At 60.3% G+C, this 21,326-nt stretch overlaps 2 protein-coding genes across 2 annotated transcripts; both read left to right on the top strand.

Annotated features, from left to right (window-relative positions):
• Positions 1–1,720: 1,720 nt before the first annotated feature.
• Positions 1,721–15,408, top strand: LOC119103233 (PAS domain-containing serine/threonine-protein kinase-like). The gene is made up of 14 exons (XM_037226675.1): positions 1,721–1,848; positions 2,753–2,834; positions 7,236–7,296; positions 8,627–8,864; positions 9,257–9,465; positions 9,959–10,123; positions 10,503–10,628; positions 12,106–12,255; positions 13,254–13,379; positions 13,683–13,799; positions 14,151–14,270; positions 14,343–14,373; positions 14,805–14,950; positions 15,370–15,408. Exons 2-14 carry the CDS (start codon positions 2,827–2,829, stop codon positions 15,406–15,408), a joined length of 1,536 nt encoding a protein of 511 aa, XP_037082570.1. The 5' UTR covers positions 1,721–1,848; positions 2,753–2,826.
• On the top strand, positions 14,397–20,947 carry LOC119103807 (PAS domain-containing serine/threonine-protein kinase; the record flags this gene model as incomplete). Its single annotated transcript, XM_037227466.1, is given in 8 exon segments — positions 14,397–14,526; positions 14,805–14,950; positions 15,584–15,757; positions 16,417–16,539; positions 17,182–17,319; positions 17,676–17,875; positions 20,128–20,261; positions 20,810–20,947. Coding segments are annotated over 6 exon segments (739 nt in total), but the record flags the coding sequence as incomplete, so codon positions are not given.
• Positions 20,948–21,326: the final 379 nt, after the last annotated feature.

The raw sequence follows: 21,326 nt of genomic DNA, 5'->3' as shown, positions 1-21,326 counted from the left end.
CTCACGATCATCCCGATGTGTATGTGTGGCTGTGGTTCGCAGGCCATGTAAAGGTGACCCTAGTAATTCTGACAGCTGATTTGTAATCTCGATCGGCCGACAGTGGCGTGGCGCCGTGGTCGCGCGTGGCATGAACGATCTGTGTGCTACCGGCTGTACGTGGGCCTGTCGGCGAGAGTCGGATAGTTGACGTTGCAGGCGAGCGCGTGGCGTGCAGTGCAGGCGCGCCCTCGTTCGGATACCGGCATGTGCTACGATACGTTGGATGCGTTGCTCGTGATATCCTGCCGACGAACGCCCGTCGGATGTTGATGGGGCGCCGCCGTGACTGCCGACCGTTGTTACGTATGTTCCGCGACATCGCCGGCGGCGAACCAGCGCGTCTGTGAGGTGGACGTGACGGCCGGAGGAGGAGCGCGACTCCGCCGTGACGGGTAGCGCCCCGCCCCGCCGCTGTGCGCCGCGGGGCTGACGGCGCGCCGTCGGTCCGGCCCGGCGCGTCGACTGGGGCCGTGGACGCATGGCAGGCGGCTGGTACGCGAGGCGCGGCGACGTCGGCGCCTCCGCGACCGCGTGCAATATCTCCTGCCACAGGGAGAGCGGCGCGCTCGGGGCGTGGTCGCGTGCGAAAAGACTTGCCGTGTGGACGGACGGCCGGGCGCGTGCACCGGCCCCATGCTCCGATTAACGACTCGGGTGCCGTCGTGCCCGCGCGTCATCTGCTGTGTATTGTGGTCAGCCGCAGCGCGCGCGGCCGACCGCTGCCTACAAACGCCCTGTCAGCCAGCAACTGCGAGCCGCTGTGGTGTCTTCTATCAACCATCTTCTTCGACGTAGATCTGAGCCGTTCCTGCTGGTGCGGCCACTTGGCGCGCAAGCGCCCGATCATCACTTATATATGCCTGTTTACAAGGATATTTGCGTAGCTCACGTAGGTCAGCCGTGCCTTCGACCGACGCCGGTCGGCCCGATGCCGCTCGTGCGCGCTAGTGGTCGGTTTTGTTTCCGTGTGTGATTAGCTGTTCAGCTCCGTTGCTGGCGCGTGTGTGTAGCGTAGTTGGTGTAGCCGGGATAGCCGCAGTTCTGACCGGGAGGAAGGGACTTCGGGGCCGCGCCGCCGTCACCGCCGCCGCGTCCGGGCCCGGCTCGGGCGCCGCCCGTGTATGATGTGCAGTATCGTATCCAATATACCAAACTATTCGCCTGTATGTGTGATTGTAGCCACCCGTGAAAACTCGGGAACCTTTTATTGGCCCGGCAAATGGATAACGGGATGTTGGCGTGGCGGAAGTGCAAGCTATCAGCCAATGAGCTTTAGAGGGGAAAAGTAAAGGTACCCTGATACGCATAGATGGACACATTTTTTCAGAAACTTTCGCCTCTTCTGTATAAATTCTCACTTTTACTCAATCCACTGCAGAGAGAGAAGAGCAGAGGTCATATATATATATATATATATATATATATATATATATATATATCCGTGGGGGAGGTGCGCAGAAGGCGCGCCAGCGTGCGCGAGCTACTGTTTTCATGAATTTTCGCTTACAGTGACCTTATATGGCAGCAAGGCCCGAGAACAGAATATGGCAGCATGTCTTGGCGAACGGTTTGTAATCGGCGCAGCTTTGTGGTATTTTACGGTGTGGGAGGGCACTTAGGACGCGCGTTTAGGTAATCTGCTTTACATCGTGTCTTTGTTTTTTTATTGACTTGAAATGCGATTATTTAGTCTTATTTGTCGTGCCGCCAGTTGTTAAAGCCAGCGTGTACGATCGCCAATGACGGATCGAGATGTCCACTGGACTGGGGCCATTTGACTTACGCGACAGGTTGTAGTGGCGTGAGGTAGGAGTACTGAGGAGAATTGAGTACACAGCGGTACTGAGGCTCCCATGCACACATTTGATGGCCATAAATGTTAAAATGTGTATTTTTTTACTTTTAAATGTTTAAAATGCTTGAATCTGATAACAGTCAATACTATTGGTCATTTTGATGTGTGAATTCTCTGGAGTTTTGAGGAATGATGATTTTCAAAACTGTTATATACAAATATACATTCCATTTTCAAAGAAGGAGTGGATCTACATGGCTACACAGGATACAGATTGTATCACATGTAATAGTTGAAACATTCCAGATGTTTGTAAGCATTCAAGTGACCAGTGAATCAGTATTTTGGAAAATATATGTGCCTCTGGGCTTGGGGTGCAGTGCCTAAATGCATAACAGGATTGGTTGCATCTGTGATGTGCCTGAAATTAGTTGAGATGAGCTTAACCTTCTAAAGTGTACAATAATGATGTTGTGTTTCAACCAACCTTTGCACTCAAAGACATTGATAAGAGCTAGGCCTACATTAATTATGATGCCCAGGTTTGAAATGTGGTTCCATGCTTAAACCAAGCATGCCAAAGTAAGGAGGAAAGTGCTTTTGACTAGCAACCTGGTCGCAAATCCCCAATGCTTTATAGCTTGAAGATATTGTTTTTTTGCAGCCTGGCTTAGCATTCATCATGGCACATCTTGTCAAGTGTAACATGCTGTTTGTGTTGTTTTGGCATTAGTATCCAGTGAATGATGCATTGGAAATCCTCATATTTTCCATGACTGTTTTGCCCCTTTGTATACTGAAACAGAAACCACTTGGTTGAAATGGGTTCAATTTGATTGCCTGACAGTGCCAAGTCAATGCAATTGTAGTGCTTGATGGCCAGCTAATATTTTAATTGTGTTTGGTTTTTTGCAGCATCAAGGATTGCTGCCCAAGAGATTCCCAATTTATGCAAATTTAATCCCAGAGGAATTTGACGGACAGCTGTGATGGACAGGTGAGCATCAGCCAATTATTTAACACATTATCTCATTCAAGCTCCTGGCTTACAGATTGACTTAATGTCAATTATTAGTCAGTTTTTAACTAGTCAGGAATGAAAGATGTGCCAGCTGACATAAAAGCAAGCAGCACAACAAATGGGGTATGATACAGGGTTACTGATGATGCATGCAATGTTAGGGTTATTCATCCCACGCACCGAGAGCTATGCACGCCCTCACCCTGAGCTCCTGATCCCCTTACCCTGAGCCCCCAATCCCCTCATTCAGTGCCACCAATCCCCCACCCCACATTACCAATCTCCCCAACCCGCACCATCGGTCCCCTCACCTGGAGCTATGGGTCCCAGCATCCCGAGCGACCGATCCCCCGATCCGGAGCGACCGATGCCCTCATCGGGAGCCACCGATTGCCTCAGCCCGTGCTATCGGTCCACGTACACGCACGTTCCGATCCCGCCCATCTCAGCCGCTAAGTGCTCTCACTATGCCCAGCGATGTCTGGGGTGTGAACATCTGTGGCACCCGACTTACGTCCAGTCAGCAGCCGACGACATGGTTTTGAACCAAACGAACTATGAGTTGAATGAGTGCCGGAACGTGTTGCTGGGGCGGCTTCGGGATCCGGGTCCTTCGTTGTCAAAGTTTACTGCAAAGAACCTGACCCCCACCAGCTTGGTCAAACAATTCCCGTTTAATGGTCAACTTGCCAACAGACTTCAGCGCGTCATACGGCGCTGGGATTACGGCCTCCCTGTTTCATTGTGGCTGCCTTAGCCAGTTGCCAACTGGTCGCCCAAGACAAACCACACATGTGCGCTCGGGACGCGGCGGTGTGCTTCTGCCTCACGTTGGTGAGAGTGTCCAAAGCTTGCAAAGTGAGATAATGGGAGGGTGGGGAGGTCGTGTTTTCGTGGTCTTCACCCGAGGTGCCGGTGGTGTAGTTTCTAACGCATCTGCGTTAACCACTGGACATCTGGGAAACCAGAGGTAGGGGGGTTTGATTCCCCGCGGTGCCCGCTCCTCCTGCCAGGGTGAGAGGCTGGGACGCCATATAGCCTCAGCAGCTGAGTGCGTTGTTAAGCCCCAATGACACACACATGGTCTTCACCCTCGCGCATCGAAGGTTAAACATGGCTAGCTAGCTATGTCACGTTGGAATGCTTCCCTGTAGCTACACAACTTGATTGACGCAAGAGATAGGGTAACTGACCGATGTTTGGTGCCAGGGTCAGTGCTAGGGGCTAGAGCTTAGCGGGGCAGGAGTTCAGGCACGCCTAACACCCTTACATGATGTGCCATTGACAATCCTGCTTGAACCATGGAAATTGAACCATCGAAATCAAGCCCAGTGGTCAATTAATCAGTGGTCAAAAATGATCTTACGATGGTGATATAGGTCTAAATAGATATAGGTAAAAATGATCTTACGATAGTGATATACGTCTTAATCGTTTGGTGAGATGTGTTTTGAAATATTTTTCATAACGGACGCTACCCACAGTGTCGAAATGTGAAAATATTGAACGGACAACAGATGCCAGTCATCGTTGACGGCAGATGTGCAGTGCTGTTTTTTTTGTATTGCGTACGCACGGTCAACACGGGCTGGCATCGGGTGTCCGTTCTACATTTTGACATGGCGGCGCTATCAGCAAGGCCCGTGGCCGTGCGTTCACAATACGCCTTGTGAAGCCATTAGAACGTAGGTGATGATTTAGAGTTTGATCGTCTTATTTATTTTATATATGTTGTGTGCGTATACTTATATTATTCAGTTCAATTGAATTGAATGCTTAGTATGCCTTACTTGACCCAAGAACTAAACCATCTTAGAATGAGTGAGCCCAGTGGTTTTGAAACTTTTTGAAGGCTGTGAAGGGAGGGCAGTGTTACTGGTTCATCGGTACCGCAGAACTTACGACAACAGCGAAGGATCCAAGACTCCTTAGTATATATATATATATATATATATATATATATATATATATATATATATATATATGTGAGAATGCCAGGCACCACTCAACCAGGTCACTTGCCCGTCATGAGATCAGCTTACTGAGCATTTCGTAAGACATAGCTCCACCAGGGTCTCCAAAAGGGCCCCTGACTGACAGGTGACCTCGCATCGTGAAATTGACCCTGGCTGATGGTAAACTGTATCGAACAGGACCAAAACGGAAGGAAGCGACCAATTGCTGCATGTGGCAGCAGAGAGCGTTGTGGACGCCCACTCCGGTGACGTCATGCGATGGTGACGTCGGGGATACTTTCGCTCCAGAATCCATCAGGCTGATCAATAGTCGGGTACTGAAAGTTCGATGAGCCTACCTTGCACTGGCATGGCCGGAAGTTATTTCCGACACTCGGAGTGGGTGGCTTTTAGTCCTCCGGGAGGCCGTGGGTCAAAACAACGTCACATGTGTCGACGAAATTCGGGCCAACTGGCTCGGTGTTTTTAGAAACATTTTGCAGCCCACTAATTCTTTGTGCTGTGCTAGGCCAAATAAGTCAGCGGTTGCAAGCAAGGGAATCCCTGCCCCGCAAAACCTCATAATATGTCACGTTAAGTTCTTCACATTTCTGCGGTTTCTGTGACCGTTTGAGAGGTCATTCAGGTTTGATTGCCCTCTTTCACCAGCTGGGGTGTTTTCAGGATAGTGTGTGCGTCATTGGGGCCTTAACGACACACTCGGCTGCTGAGGCCATATGGTGTCGCCCGCCTCATCCTGGTAGGAGGGGGGGGGGGGGGGGGGGGGGGGCACCGCGGGTAATCGAACCCGATACCTCAGGTTTCCCAGCCTCACAGCGCAACCACTACACTATCGGCACACGTTTTCAGGATACTGAACCGGTTGGTAGTACTAATAAGCAGGAAAGTGGCCAGATGGTAATGACTCCCAGACTTTTTGACAATTAAACATCAAACGTGTAATGTGGCAGTGCATGGAAAGGACGAGCTTCAGGCTCAAAGTGGCTAATTCACGATAGCGGTGGACTGAGAAAGATCTAGAAGAGCAGCGAGATATTTTCTGAAAGCATGATGACGTCATTGACCTGCACGGCATTGACATGCCTGCCTTAGAGCCGTCAAGGCTTGACTGGAATGGGCACTGGTACGGGCTCCCGACGCATCAATACTGACCTACATTTCCCCGCACCCACAAATCACAGCCGTTTCCAGCGTCGGCCGAGCACCGCTGGGGCTGTATGCTCAGTAATTTGGAGTTCCGTGTACTTGGAATGTGTCGCTAAAAATTTGCGTGCGATGTTGTATTCAAGAGGTTGCAAGGCGGTTTTGCCACCTTATTCGTAGCCATCGTATTGCTTTTTAGTGCTGACAGTGCGTATTGCATCGAAACTTCCCGGAAGGTCAATGTAGGGAGGTTTGCGGAAAGCTGGGCCTTAGATGGGTACCATTGCAGTACTCCAGAATTAGTTGTGGAAATTTCTCGGTAAGTGAACGGTCAGAACTTTTCCACTGACAACTTTTCGATGGAGGCTGATCTGAAAGTGGAAACGAACACTTTCACCCCTGCGACCTTTCCTCAGCTTTCGCGGAATTTCCGTCGTGAGTACGCTCACCCTCCTTAAAATGCACGCGAACTAAGTGTGGCTTGACTTTTGGGACGACCATTCCAGGGCCGTCGAAGGTGGGAATGGGAATACCAGCCGTTCGACTAACCATCTTTTCAGCCCACAAACACAGCCGTACAAATGAGAAGCCACGGTGACACATTGAGTGATGTAAGAACCCAATGTCAATGTGAGAATGTAAGTTGGTGCCCGCGTTATTGTGATGACTTTTTCACGGCAACGGTGTGTGAGGTGAAGTTTGCTTGCATGGTTTCCATCTAACCTGACGGTGCAGCGATCGCCTACTGTTTGGCAGCAATAAAGGGATATGTATTTGTAGCGATGTGCGTATCTGTCTGTATATGTCAGTTGTTGTATGCTGCCGTTTGCTTGTGCGGCAGTTTTGCTGGGCGGCAGTTCGGCTGCCGGGCTGCAGCTCCGGGCTGTGGTCCGTACACACACACTTGACCCGGCTGGAGGTCAGAACGACCGCCCTCGCCCTCCTCCGCCCCTCCGCCGCTCTCATGCAGCCCGTCCACGTTCACGGCGGCCGGTCGGCTCGGCTATCGAGCCGGGCAACGCTGTGTTGATCGGTAACCAGGTAACCGGCGAGCCGCTTCGGCGCGTCGCCCCGTCGGCTGTGGCTTTGTTGCCGTGCTGCAGCCGTCTCCAGCGCAGATCGTCGGTCGGCATCGAATTTGGTGATTCATAGCCTGCCCACCCCCAGCCCCGGAGACTAGCGTGTGTGTGTGTGTGTGTGTGTGTGCGCGCGCGCGCGCAGTTGCCAGTGCCGGTCAAGACCGCTGACCTCATTCCAGGTCGTCCAGACAAGCGCTGTTGGACAAGACCAACTTCCCTGGATCGCAGCTCGCTGGAAGGGTGAGTGGGCGACACCGGTGCCGGACGGGACGATCGACGTTGTCCCCCATCCCTGACCTAGTTCACAGTGTTAGTTCATAGTGTTAGTTCATAGTTCATAGTTCATCTGTACAGCCGTCGACGGCAGCGGTCTGTTGCCCGCTGAATTAGTGCCTGTGTTGTCCGGAATATCCAGAGGTATTCGCTGGTATCATAACACCAGATCTACGTTCGCGGCAGAGACTTTGTTGGTCTCTATCATATATGCACTAAACAACCCATTTTCATCCAGTGAACGCACTCGTTCCACCCAGATGTTTTGCTTTTCCTTCAAAGGATGTTGGCGCACAGGGAGCTCCGCAGATGATAGCGCTGGGATTCGTCCCCGAGTGTTGCGTGCGTTGTGCTTTCCGTGATGGTATATTGGATTCCGTAAGCAATAGCAGCTGTTCAACTACAATAGCTAAATAAAAAAAATCACTTTAATGGTGGCCTTGCGCCCCCAGCAGTCGATTGCATGCCGAATGTTGTATGAGTATGTACGTATTGTATCGAAATGGGGAAAATAATAACCAGTTCAATTCTCGGCGGCCCCCTCGTGGGCGTGGCTTCTGATTTTATCTTTTCTGATCGCCTTTCGGGTTTGCCTTGCTTATTCCCTGGCCATCAGCGTGGTCACATTCACTCCCGTGCGATCCGTATCACCTTTCCCGGGCTCCGCCTCCGTCGACATGGTATCCAGCGCTGTGGCTCTACCTGCTGTTCGCCTCCTGTCCTGGCATGCCACGGATCGTGCCATTACCGTGTCTGGGGCGAGGCCTGTGTCAGTCCCGTGTGATCCCGCCTGCCGTCTGTGTGTGGCGCCTGCCGGAACGCCACATTTGCGGTGTTGCTGTCGGCCAGCTGTCCGCGCCAGCTCTCGCCAGTCTGCCTACCCCACGACTCCGCCCCCGTCCGTCGGCCAGCTGTCCGCGCCAGCTCTCGCCAGTCTGCCTACCCCACGACTCCGCCTCCGTCCGTCGGCCAGCTGTCCGCGCCAGCTCTCGCCAGTCTGCCTACCCCACGACTCCGCCTCCGTCCGTCGGCCAGCTGTCCGCGCCAGCTCTCGTCAGTCTGCCTACCCCACGACTCCGCCTCCGTCCGTCGGCCAGCTGTCCGCGCCAGCTCTCGTCAGTGTGCCTACCCCACGACTCCGCCTCCGTCCGTCGGCCAGCTGTCCGGGCGTCCTGCCCGGCTGTGGCGTGCGTGCGCCTCGGCTCAGCTACCGCGCGGTGGTGGCGCGCGCGCTCGCCGCTGCGCCTGGCGTGCCCCGCGTGCCGCCATGGCTGAGGCGTACCCGCGCCGCCGGCAGGGCAAGCGGCCGGTGGTGCTCCCGCACCGCTCACCGCCGCCGACCGCCGACCGCCGCCGGGCGCTGGAGCTCGGCCTGACGCCCAGCCAGCCGCCGGCCGCCGGTGCCGCCGCCGCCGTCGACGACGACTCGTTCTCGGCCAACCAGAGCTGGGCGGGCCACCCGACGGCCGCCGCCATGATGCCCTGGGACACACCGCCCATGCGCCGGCCCAAACCGGACGCCACGCTTCTCAAAGGTCAGCCACCGGCGGACGACCCGGGCGGACGCGGTGTGGCCCAAGTGATGCAGTGTTCCGGCCGAGAGACTGGTCTCCCGGTCGGACTGACCACCGGACTGTTCAGACTTGGCCTCGGCCGTTGGGTGTTGCAAGCTGTCGTTGTTGGCCGTGGCAGACTGGATCTTACACATGGGACGGATCCAAATAGCAGTCATACCTGGCGGTGTCCCTCGCCGCGCAATGTATTGCGATGCCTACTGTTGTTTACTGTCAGGGCGCACGACAGCCCAGTGACCGCACAGTCGCCGTCTCACACCGCTGCGCGGCCCGCGCTCTGCTGACCCGACCCGGCCAAAAGGCGGCGACCCCGGCCGGAGGCGGCACCGCCCTGACGTGACCGCCCTCCGCAGGCGATAACCTGTTCAGCTTCAGCTTCAACGGCGCGACGGCGCGCTCGCCGTACCGGTGTCAGCAGCGCGCCTCGGACGCCGCCGGCCGCAGCCTCAACGACTCGTGGGCCTTCTACAAGTCGTTCTCGCCGTCCGACGTGCTCACGGCGCAGACGCTCTTCATTACGCCCACCAAGAGCGTGTTCACCATCGATAGCCGCACCTCCCAGGTCGGTCCCGGTCTGACGCCGGCTGAGGTGGCGGGCGCGGCGCCCCGGCCGCCCTGCGGCGGCCGGCGGCTTTGCGGTCGTTCGGGCCCGCGTCGCTTGCCGCGCTGGCTGGTTTTGTGGCCGTTAGATCAGCGATGTCGGCACGTGCCGGCGTCCCTGACGGCTCGCGCCGAAAGACGCCCCCGCTGATGACGTGGTCGAAGCTGGTGAGTCCGGTCATTGCCATGGCAACGCCGCCACCGCGACGTCCGATTGTTCGATAGAGATCGCTGTTGGCGGACGTGGTCAGAGGTAGCAGCCGCGGTCTCGCGAAACCGGCCCGCCGCACCCCGCCGCCGGTCGGAAGGTGACGCCGTCGCGCTGTGTCCGAGATCGCGCGTGTCACAGCGCCCGGTGCGACCGCCGGCGTCGGCGCTCGGGCGCTAGCGTCGCGTCGGTGGTCACGCCCCGCCGACCGGCAGATCCTCATGTGGTACGCCCCGCCGACCGGCAGATTCTCATGTGGAACGACATGGCCGCCGACCTGCTGGGCTACTCGGGCGCCGAGCTCAGCCAGCTGCGGCTGAAGGAGCTGTTCGTGGCGGCTGAGAGCCGGCCCCGCATGGAGGAGGCGCACCTCAGCTCCGAGGGCAGCGTCGTCGTGTTCGCCGGCAACGTGGTGCGTGCGACGGGGGAGGGGCGGCAACAGGCTGAGGGGTGCCGCAGCTCGGGGGGGGGGGGGGGTAGGATGCACGGGGTTTGCTGCTGCCGACGTTTGCTGTGGCGAGAGTGGGACTTGAGTCATGACAAGGGACCGTTTGTGGTATCGGCCAAGTCATATTATCGGGTTGGCCCCAGATTGGCGCTCCGTGGACACGTCTTCGGTGACAATTATCGCTCGGATACTGCCTCCAGGTCTCCACAATGTCATGAGGCCTGGTGTTCTGCCAATTCAAAGCTCTGTTCGACGTCGGCTGGCGTCCATCTATTATTTGGTCTCATTCGTCACCATACGCATTCCAAACGTGACCCGTATCGCTGCTGCCTGCCTTTTCCAGGTGGAGGTCATGACGAAGCGGGGTGACGTCATCCCCGTGTCGTTATGGCTGCGCAAGATCGAGACGAGCAGCGCCGAGCGTCGCTGCGTCGCCGTGCTGGAGCCGGTGCAGCGGAAGACCGTGCAGGTACGGTGGCCTCCTGCGGCTCCGGCCCGGCTCGGCCGGCTGGGGTGCCGGTCGGAGCCGGAACACCTGCGGCTCCGGCCCGGCTCGGCCAGCTGGGGTGCCGGTCAGAACCGGACCACCTGCGGCCCCGGCCCGGCTCGGCCGGCGGGGATGCCGGTCGGAGTCGTGCCGGTGCGACGCAGGTACCGATCTGCACGTGCTGGTGGCCAGTTCACCGGAAATTCATAGAACTTTAGTTGGTAATCAATGTCTGGAGCGGACACGCCAAGTCGTAAACGTCATGAATTTCTGATACATTTACGATGTGCACTCTGTGACGTGGTTTTCTGGAATCGCGTGTCTGTGGAAGGGGGTTTCCACGTGCCCGGCCCAGTGTAAATTTAAGTGGTGCGCCGAGAGGGTAATGACTTCATCCAGGAGCTATGTTACAATTTATGTTGCTAAATGACAGAAAAAAATACTTGTTGGTTGTTAAGGCAGCGTTGGCGGGCAACTCGGCCGTGCTGGGAACTCTGCTTGCCGGGCACCGGCCTCACCTTTCAATGGGCCAGCGCTGGTTTCAATGCCGGGCAGACGTCACAAGAGTATGTGTGGGATCTGCACATGACCAGTGGCGTTTACACAGCTGGTGCTTGTGCGTGTCCGTGCACGCCCTTGGTGGCGGACGGCCGGCGGCGGCCATCGTGTCATCATTAACCATGTATAGATGCATGCGCCCAGAATGGCCCCGACTGCATGAGTCATAGCCACTTGCGAGGCGATGTCGCACGCTGTTCGTCGCATAGCGACGGTGACTTGGCTCCACCGTGCGTGGTGTTCCGACGCTTTGCAGGCGTCAGTCGCTGGAGCCTTCGGCGTGCCATGACAGTGTGGCCGAGCAGGGCGGCCCGGGCCCACTCAACCGGGGGCTACACACGACCCGTGGCCGGGCGGCCGGCGGCCGGTGGGCACCCCTGCTACACATGACCCGTGGCCGGGCGGCCGGCGGCCGGTGGGCACCCAGCTACACACGACCCGTGACCGGGCGGCCGGCGGCCGGTGGGCACCCCTGCTACACACGACCCGTGACCGTGCGGCCGGCGGCCGGTAGGCACCCCTGCTACACACGACCCGTGACCAGGCGGCCAGTTGGCACCCCTGCTACACACGACCCGTGACCGGGCGGCCAGTGGGCACCCCTGCTACACACGACCCGTGACCGGGCGGCCGGCGGCCGGTGGACACCCCTGCTACACACGACCCGTGACCGGGCGGCAGGCGACCAGTGGGCACCCCTGCTACACACGACCCGTGACCGGGCGGCCGGCGGCCGGTGGGCAACCGTGCTGTTCCGCTGTCTGCTTGCAGATGTGACCGGTGACCTTGCGTCAGGTGGTTGCAGGTGGCCTATGACCTTGCGTTAGGTTTCGGTATGTGTCCCGTGCCCTGGCGGCCGTTGTTTGCATGTGACGTGTGACCTGGCGGTGGCCGTTGGCAGATGACGTGTGATCGGTTTGGCCGTCTGTCGGACGTGTCGGGCTGCGTCAGTGACCTGTTCAGCCAGGAGCCGGACGAGTTTATCGGCCTGAAGGTGACCCACTTCATTCCGTCCCTGAAGCTGCCGTCGGACCTGCCCACCGTGCCCAAGGTGAGCGTGGCCCGCGCTCTTGCCGCTGCCACCACGGGGCTGGAGAGTCGGCTCTGTCCTCGGCCATTCCACACATGCTGATGGTAGGAGCCAGCGGGAGAAACAGAGGGCTTTCAGCGCCCATGTGCCCGTGTCGGTCAGAAAGCCTCCGCTGTGTCTCCGTTCTGGTTAGGAAGTGGTGGGCCTCTGCGCTTGTTGGCGAACTGCCGCGGCGCTGGCCAAGCCGTGCCTGCCGACCAGGGTCCCTCCAGCTGTCCCAGCGATGTCATCATGCCGTACCTCGAGCAGTTTTCCCCGGGCCGTCCGTCGGGTCCCGGGCCGTATAAAGGGGACCACTAGACCACCAGAGAGCGTGTTCGTGACCTGGGAAGATCTCCTTTTGAGAAAGCCCATCCATAAATGGCGCCGAGTCGTGTAACGCGAGCAGGCTTATCTTGTGTGGCTAGTTGCGTCTGGAGACTGGCATTTATTAGATCGGCATCTGCCATGCAGCAAACCCACTTTATAGCGCCGAGTGGCAGCACCACTCGTGGTCGGGGCCGTCCCCGCGTTGGCTCCTGACCCGCTCTGTCCGCCGGTAGCCGCGCCTAACGCACTCTGCCCAACGGTAGCGGCGCCTGACCCGCGCTGTTCGCCAGGAGCCCCTCCTGACCCGCTCTGCCCGGCAGGAGTTGCGCCTGATCCAGTCTGCCCGCCAGGAGTCGCTCCTGACCCGCTCTGTCCGCCAGGAGTTGCGCCTGATCCAGTCTGCCCGGCAGGAGCCGCTCCTGACCCGCTCTGCCCGCCAGGAGTCGCTCCTGACCCGCGCTGCCCGCCGGGAGTTGCTCCTGACCCACTCTGCCCGCCAGGAGCCGCTCCTGACCCACTCTGTCCGGCAGGAGCCGCTCCTGACACAGTCTGCCTGCCAGGAGCCGCTCCTGACCCGCTCTGTCCACCAGGAGCCGCTCCTGACCCGCTCTGTTCGCCAGGAGTCGCTCCTGACCCGCTCTGCCCGGCAGGAGCTGCGCGTGCAGGAGGTGACGGCCAAGCGGCTGGACGGCAGCAGCTTCCCGGTCAGCGTGCGGCTGGCGGCGGCGCCGCCGTCGGCTGACGCCCCCGTCCACAGCGTGTCGTTACGCGTGCACGTGAGTACGGTGGCGCGCGGGCCGGCGGCGCCTCGCTCGGCGCGGGAGCGCTCTGAGTGCCGCCGTCACCACGCCGGCTGCGGTCGGTGGGGTGGCGAGCCGGGTCTGGCCGGGCCGCCTCCGTTTGGGGAGCCGTGGCGTGTTGATCCATCTCATCTCCGCCCCGTGCCCGTTCGGGAATGCTCTGCCCACTGTTGTCTCTACGACGCTCGGTAAACGTCTGCTCTGTCCTATCGTCCCACGCGCCTCTACTGCATGAAACGCGATGGTGCAGTGCGGAGTGCCCACTGCCTGATGTTACAGGCCTACACCAGTCTTATGGGACTTGTAGTCATGGACGAGCACCTGAAGATCAGAAACTACAACCATAATTTTATATCACTGACGGTCGGTTACGAGAAGGGCGCACTCATCGGCAAGGTGAGCCCCCAGCGGCGCGATGGAGTGTTTTGTCTGCTGCCACCCTCTGCGGTATGCGCAGGGAAGTTGCGAAACGAAGTGAGCTTTTGTCGTGTTTGTTGGATTTCTGACGCTCATCTCTGGACGTTCATTTGTCTTGCGGGAGCTGTGCCTTGCGTGTTGCGGCCGGTTCTGCGATCTCCCGAGGCCGTTTTGGACGTTTTCCCCGGCAGATGTTCTGTCCGTGCTCTGTGCCGGTTCTGCGATCTCCCGAGGCCGTTTTGGACGTTTTCCCCAGCAGGTGTTCTGTCCGTGCTCTGTGCTGGGCTGTGGCGGCTCGGCGGCGCTGACCGACGTGCCCGCCGCGCGCAGGACATCCGCGAGCTCATCCCCACCTTCGAGGAGGACATGGAGATGCTGGACAGCGATGACGAGTCGCTGGCGCTGCCGCCGCTCGGCGACTCGCCGGCGCCGCACTCGCCGGCGGCCGGCGCGCGGCTGGGCCTGGCGCGGCTGGCGCTGGACGAGCGACCGCCGCCGCCGCCGGCGCCGACGCCGCGCCAGCCGGTGCAGGGCGACGAGACGCAGCCGGGCAGCGAGCCGCCGCCGGCGCCCGGCTCGCCGGCTGGCGGGCGGCCGCCCGTCACCTCCACGCCCTGCCCGCGGCGGACGGCGCCGCGCCGCCGGCCGCCGCTCGCGGACAACACGTACTACGGCCTGGCGCGGCACCGGGACGGCAGCGAGTTCAGTGAGTGGTGGGGACGGGGGTGCCTCAGCGACTCAACGAAGCGGCGCGGAGCACCCCACGCTGTGGAGGTCGGCATACCCGACGGGGTCGTGCTCCTGCTGTGAACTCGGATGGTTGCCTCGTGTCTCTGTGCTGACTAACCAATCAGGGGCTGCGCAGTGCCGCAGCCGCAAGCGTTTCGTCTTCAGTAATTAGCCTTGGCAGTGCAGTGTTCCTGTGGCGTCCGCGAGCCGGTGTGCGCTGCGTTGGCGGCGTGTTTGACCTCGCCGCCGCCGCAGACATCACCTACGACCTGTGCACGGTGGGCCTGGACGACGACAGCATCGTGTATTGCCTGTGGGTCGGCCAGGACCGGCCCGAGCCGCGCGACTCGCTGCTCTCCGGTGACCTGTCGGCCGGAGTGGCTCACTTCAGCCTGGGACAGGTGGGCACGGCCGGGCGCGCGGCGGCGGGCGGGCGCGCGGCGGCGCCGAACGCCGGCGAAGTTGGGCCCGGCTGTCTGATGCGGGGTGCCGGCCCGGCACAGAACCCAGGCTGTATCGGGTGTGAGCCGAGAGTGAGCTGTCGTCCGAGAGAGATGCGGTAGCGGTGGTCGGAACAAAGAGGACGCAGTGCCGTGTGAAACAAGACAGCATGACAGACATCTGGCCAGCTTTTTGGTAACCGGCGAGTGGCCTGTGTGTGCCATAAGAGTGTATGTGTCGTGTCGATCACCCCGCCACGTTGTTCTGATCCCCGCGTTCGTGAGCTCCCTGTCACGGCAACAATGTCCCTCGCGTAGGTGCGCGGCCTGATTTACGTCACTGGCGATCAACATTTAGCTTCCGGGTGATGGGTCGGCAGCGTGTCGAGAAGTACCCTCCGTGTGTTGCCGCGGCCTGAGTGCGCAGGCTGTATGCTGAGTTCCCGGGCAGTGGAACTGTGTGTGGTCCCTTCCCCTGTGCGTGCCCCCTTGCGCACCATATGTACAGCCGGGCCCGAGTCCGGGCCCGAGCCAGCCGCGGCGGCGTGTGTGCCGGCGGCGGCTGACGCCGACCGGCGCCGGCCCTGTCGCCAGGTGATCCAGCAGCAGGCGGCGGGCGCGGCGGCGGCGCCGGCCAGCGTTGCCGAGAGCGAGGACGCCGGACACTGCCGTGGCGACTACAGCCGCTACTACACCACCATCCAGCAGATCGGCAAGGGCGCCTTCGGCTTCGTCAAGCTTGGGTACCGCAACGGCGACCGCATGCTGGTGAGGAGGTGGACGACAAGAATGGTATGGTGGGGAACACATACCAACCGTGTATACTTGGTTCTCGTGGAGTCCGTCACTGGCGGTTCACAGTGCGTAGTTGCGGTTGACGTCTGCGGCTTTGTTATATGACACTGGTGGTTAGGTGTTCGCAGCGTCGACAGACTGAATTCCGTCACTGTGTGCTCTAAATCCAAGGACGAAGTGAAAAGTGGGATATGTGGGGGGCTGCTGATCACCAGACATAGCTGCACTCTGGTCGGATTGGACTTAGGGTGTCGGAGCTCCGATGGCATCGGTGGAGGTGTTGTGGAGCTGTGTTTGAAAGCGCTTCACGCGTGCCGTGCCCAGTACTTGTGTGTCCAAGCCCGAGGTGTCCGTACCATATGTGGGGAATTGTGTTTGTGCTCGGTACGTGGCTCCCCTGCCTGGTTGAGCCTCACTGTAAATCATGGTATGATTGTGGCCAAGGCATCACTGGAACATTCCGTGAGCAGCCTCGGCGTGAATGTCCAGCACACCATCATGTGGTTCCTCGCATCAGTAAGCCTCGTGGGGAAGCGGCGCGTGGCAGGCGGCCGGCCGTCGTCAGCGTGTGCCCGCGGTCTGGCCGGGGAGCGGCCGGCCCCGTCTGACGCCGCCGCCGCCGCCGCCGGCAGGTGGTCACCAAGTTCATCCGCAAGGACAAGGTGCACGCCGACCACTGGGTGGACGACCCGACGCTGGGCCGCCGCGTGCCGCTCGAGGTCTCGCTGCTCTCGATGCTCCACCACCGGCACATCGTGAGCGCCCCGGCGGCCGTCCGTCCTCGGGCAGCGGAGGCGAGGGGCACCAGAGCAGCGCCGGCGGCGCTGCTGGGGCTGCTGGCTCTCGTGATTCTGCCCGTTGGCTGAGTGCTGAACAGCGACCGTTGTTGGCATCCTAGTATAGACGCGTCTGCGGGCTGGCGTTCGCGAGAGCACCCGCCCCAAGCTATCATTGGATGACCGACGGCCACCTCCGTGATTGCTTGCACGCTCCCACCTCGCATAATTCTGGTCCTTTTAGGGCGGGGAGTGCCGTACTGAAGAGCGATAATCCAGCTGTGGACGCTCTGTGACTGTGCTGTTGTCGGCCGTCGTGCCTGCCGTTCGGCCGGCTGACTGGTCGAGCCGGGGCGGGCCGGGCCGGGCCGGGCCGGGCCGGGCCGGGCCGGGCCGGGCCGGGCCGAGCCGAGCCGAGCCGAGCCGAGCCGAGCCGAGCCGAGCCGAGCCGAGCCGAGCCGAGCCGAGCCGAGCCGAGCCGAGCCGAGCCGAGCCGAGCCGAGCCGAGCCGAGCCGAGCCGAGCCGAGCCGAGCCGAGCCGAGCCGAGCCGAGCCGAGCCGGTCGGTCGGGCCGGTCGTGTCTGACGCTGTCCCCGGCGCGTCTGCGCGCTACGCCGACAGATCCGCGTGGTCGACCTGTACGAGAACGAGCAGTACCTGCAGATGGTGATGGAGCGGCACGGCTGCATGGACCTGTTCGAGTTCATTGACCGCGACCCGGCCATGGACGAGCCGCTCGCCAGCTACATCTTCCGTCAGGTGGGCGCCGGGGGCCGGCCGGCGGGATGGCCCGCTGGGGCTGCCCACCGCGCCCCAGCGGCGGGAATCCGCGGCGCCGCTGCTGCGGGGCCTGTACCGACGGCGCGAGCTGGAGCGGTGGCCGCCTCGGCGCGGCCATCGCCAGGCGCTGACCGGGTCAGTCTGCGTGTGTGATGGGTCTGCGCGGGCGGCGGAGGCCTGGGACTGGCTGCTTGGTGGCGCGATCAGCCGGTTTTGACTTGTTGGTCCTAAAAATATCGGTGTCATTATAGCATCTACCCAGGAGTTCTTGCTCTGCTCGCGGGCATTCCGACTGGCACACAATGGGTGGGCGGTGAGATCCTACCCGTTTGCAGATTTGCTCGGCGCTGGAGCACCTGCACTCGCTGGAGATCCTGCACCGTGACGTCAAGGACGAGAACGTCATCATCGACTCGACGTTCCACGTCAAGCTGATCGACTTCGGCTCGGCCACGTTCGTGTCGAGCGGCCAGCTGCTGTCCACCTTCTGCGGCACGGTGGAGTACTGCGCCCCGGAGGTGCTGCTCGGAAACAAGTGAGCACACCGCCCTGGCGCCACCCTCGCAGAGGCGTCAGCCCCCGGTGCTCTGGTGGTGGTGCGTGCACGCAGACCTGCCGCCTGTCTGGATGGGAAGGGTGGTGTTGGTGATGGGATGGGGGTTTGTATGGCGTGTGGTGTGCTCGGTAGACGGCGCCCGAAAGTCAACTAGCTGGTTCGATGCACGGCCGGGGCTAATAATGAACAACAGCGAACACGGCCGTCGTTTCACGATTATGCCAGTTGTATATGAAGCCATTAAGCATCTGTGTGTGGCCTTCCCCTGCGTCCCCACACAGGGTAATTGTTAATGCGTCTCGCGGTATGTAAGGTGAAGGGAAGACCGGAGAAGCTTGGTTAAGGAGGCGGCCGTGCAGCCGGTAGGATAAAGGCGCGTGGTAGTTAAAGGTTTGAGGGTCTGGGCAGAGGGTGGGATGTGAGGAGGAGCAGAGGCTTAACCGAGGGGGTCCCAAGGCTTCAGCCCCCCCCCCCTTCCCTTCCTTCCTCTCCCCTCCCCTCCCCTATCCTCCCCTCCCCTCCCCTCCCCTCCTCCTCCCCTCCCCTCCCCTCCCTCCCTCCCCTCCCCCCTCCCCCCCTCCCCTCCCCTCGCCTACCTCCTTCGCCTTACATCCGCTCTTAGGACTCCAGGTCGGGATTTTAAAACATGAGCAGTACTGAGCGTACCGTTCTCCTCAAAGAGAATCTTGTTTGCGCGCCTGGGGAGGAGTACGTACGTGAAAAGCATCGGCGGACGTGTTGTCGCGGTGCGCTGAGGCAGTGACCTTGCCCGGGGTCACCCTCCGGGCAGAGGAGTGCTAGGCCCGGTGGTGACCTTGCCCCGGGGCACCCTCCGGGCAGTGGAGTACTCAGGCCGGTGGTGACCTTGCCCGGGGTCACCCTCCGGGCAGTGGAGTGCTCGGCCCGGTCGTGGCCTTGCCCGGGGTCACCCTCCGGGCAGTGGAGTGCCCGACCCAGCGGCGCTGCGTGGTTCGAGATAGCACGCGTCAAGCTGCGCAGCGCTGGCTGACGTCAGCGGCCGAGGTGTCCGCACTATCTAGTGAACGCGATAGCGACCTTTAAACCACGCTGTGAGCTGTTTAGACATCTAGAACGCGTAGGCGCCGGCCGGCTCCTGATAACGGCTGAAGCTGATGTGTCCATCCACGCGTGGGTTCACCGGCTGTGTGTGGCCGTCAGCCTGTGCTCTCGGGGATACGCTTCCTTCAGCCATGTGCTCGTGACCGTGTATTTGAACAGTTTGTTATCGGGCCGTTTCATATCAGATATTTCATTGACGTCCAAAGCACATGCCGGTGCATAAATAATCTGCGTATAAAAATCTTTATCGAACTGGGTTGTGACAGCGCGGTGTTTCAGATGTACATTGCCTATATTATTGCATTCCGAATGGCCCATTTGATTGTCCTCCACAACGCAACGGGGTTTTCAAACAATTGTCTCGATAGCTCTTTGACCGTTGCAGGTCGTTCGTTCCAGCAAATTTGTCTAGATATGCTACCACCTCAGACCGCAGCGCGCTCTTCATAGTTTGACCGGACTCGTGGGCTCCCAGAGATCCACGTTAGCACGGGTTGGGCGTTGTGGTGGCGTCTTTAGATCAGGTCTGAGTCCTGCATTGGCCAGGAATTCAATCACAAAAGTATTTGGGAGCACTTCGGTGCAATGGCGGAGCGCGCCTGCCGGCCCGCGAGCTCGCCAAGCGCGGCTGGGCGCGGCCTTCAGCGGCCCTGCGGTCCCACCTCCGAGGGCGAAGCTCACCGACACAGCGGCGGGCGGTGGTGCGGTTTAACATATCTGAATATTAAAGGCGCAAATCAAGTCATCAGTGCAATATGGTTTCATTGACGCGGTCAGAAACAGTGAAACGATGAATGGAACTCGTTTCACCTCTGGGGCATCTTGTACGCAAAGCTTCACAACTTCACAAAGCATCGTACCACTCCGGTTGCAACGCCTTCCCCAACTGTAAAAGTTTGAACGCATGACTCGTGGCCAGACCAACATGGACTTGCCACGGTCGTGTCGCCGCTTACTCGTCCACGCCCTGCTATGTTAGAAGTGTGCTCGTCTGGCCTGCTCGCCTGGACGGCCGCGTGTAGGATGTGCGGCCGCGGTGTTCGACGCCGTGCTGTGCGACGAACACCGGCGCCGTGCTGTGCGACGGACATTGGCGCCGTGCTGAGTGCGAGCTGTCGGTCTGTGACGCCGCGCGCTGTGTCGTGTGGCAGGTACGACGGCTACATGCTGGAGATGTGGTCGCTGGGCGTGACGCTGTTCACGCTGCTGTGCGGCGAGAACCCGTTCCATGACGTGGAGGACACCATCTCGAAGCCCTTGCGGCTGCCGGCCGGCATTACGCCAGGTGGGTGCCGTCCGCCGCCGACCGCGCTCCGGCGCGGCGCGGCGCCGTTCGGCCGGTCGGCTGTGTGGCGGCGCTCAGGGCGGTCTTGATTGCCAGCCATTGCCACTGTGATGCGCGGTGAAATGCGACGCCGCCGGGCATGTCGATAACAATAACGTCCTTGTGTGTCACAATCGCTGGTGATACCAAGTGATGTTGACTCGCACCGACCACGGTGGCGTGTATTGTGTCCTGATGGCTCAGCTGAGGGACGTTGTATTCATGGGTCCACCCGAAACTCCGCATTCGCTGCTCAAAGAACATAGGATAGCAAAATATTTGTCGGGTCATGCTGTGGAAGGCCGTACAGCGCACTCCTGGTCTCGTGTGCACCATTCACCGCTGACGATCAGTCGCTGTCGCTCCCACGTCGCACCGGCCGGGCCCGGCGGCCGGCCATCGCCGGCCCGCCCCCTGCTGCCCTGCCGTGCCGCCCGACCGCCTCCCGTCCGCGCGGTGGCCGCCGGCGCCTCGTGCCCCGCCAGTGACGGCGCCCCGTCCGCCGCCAGAGCTGGCCGAGCTGCTGGCGGGCCTGCTGGACAAGAGCCCGCAGACGCGGCTCCGCCTGCCGCACGCCGCCGAGCACCCGTGGACCGCGCAGCCCGTCAATGCGGCCATCTACAAGTTCGAGGAGGTCGTGGCGTGCTGTACGTAGGCCAGCCCGGCCGGGATCGGGCCGTGTGCGGACAGGCCGGTTGGAGCGACCGCGCCCAGCGTGGCCGTCCGAAGGCGGGTGGCGGTGTTGCCGTTTCGCGAGGGCTTCCTCCGACAGACAGTCGGATCGTCGGGCGCGTCGCCTTGCGGCTGTAGCGTGACCGCCTGAGCAGTTTCGGTTTGTGTGGGAGGCGCTGTGCGGGCCCATCCGCCCCGGGGAGGCTTAACATCTGCCACGGCGGCTTTGACTCCAGCACAGCCCAGCATCGATTGCTGGCCCAATGCCGTGGTGCCAGGACGTGCATCATGCATGACGCTCCGTGTGCCGTCATGCGAGGTACGGAGCGTACCTAGTGTGACTGTACACGGAGC

Source organism: Pollicipes pollicipes, unplaced genomic scaffold, assembly GCF_011947565.3.
Source record: "Pollicipes pollicipes isolate AB1234 unplaced genomic scaffold, Ppol_2.1 Scaffold_5724;HRSCAF=6776_pilon_pilon_pilon, whole genome shotgun sequence".
In the NCBI taxonomy this organism is placed as follows: domain Eukaryota; kingdom Metazoa; phylum Arthropoda; class Thecostraca; order Pollicipedomorpha; family Pollicipedidae; genus Pollicipes; species Pollicipes pollicipes.
The sequence above is the reverse complement of the archived record's forward strand: the minus strand, read 5'-3'. Positions and strand labels throughout refer to the sequence as shown.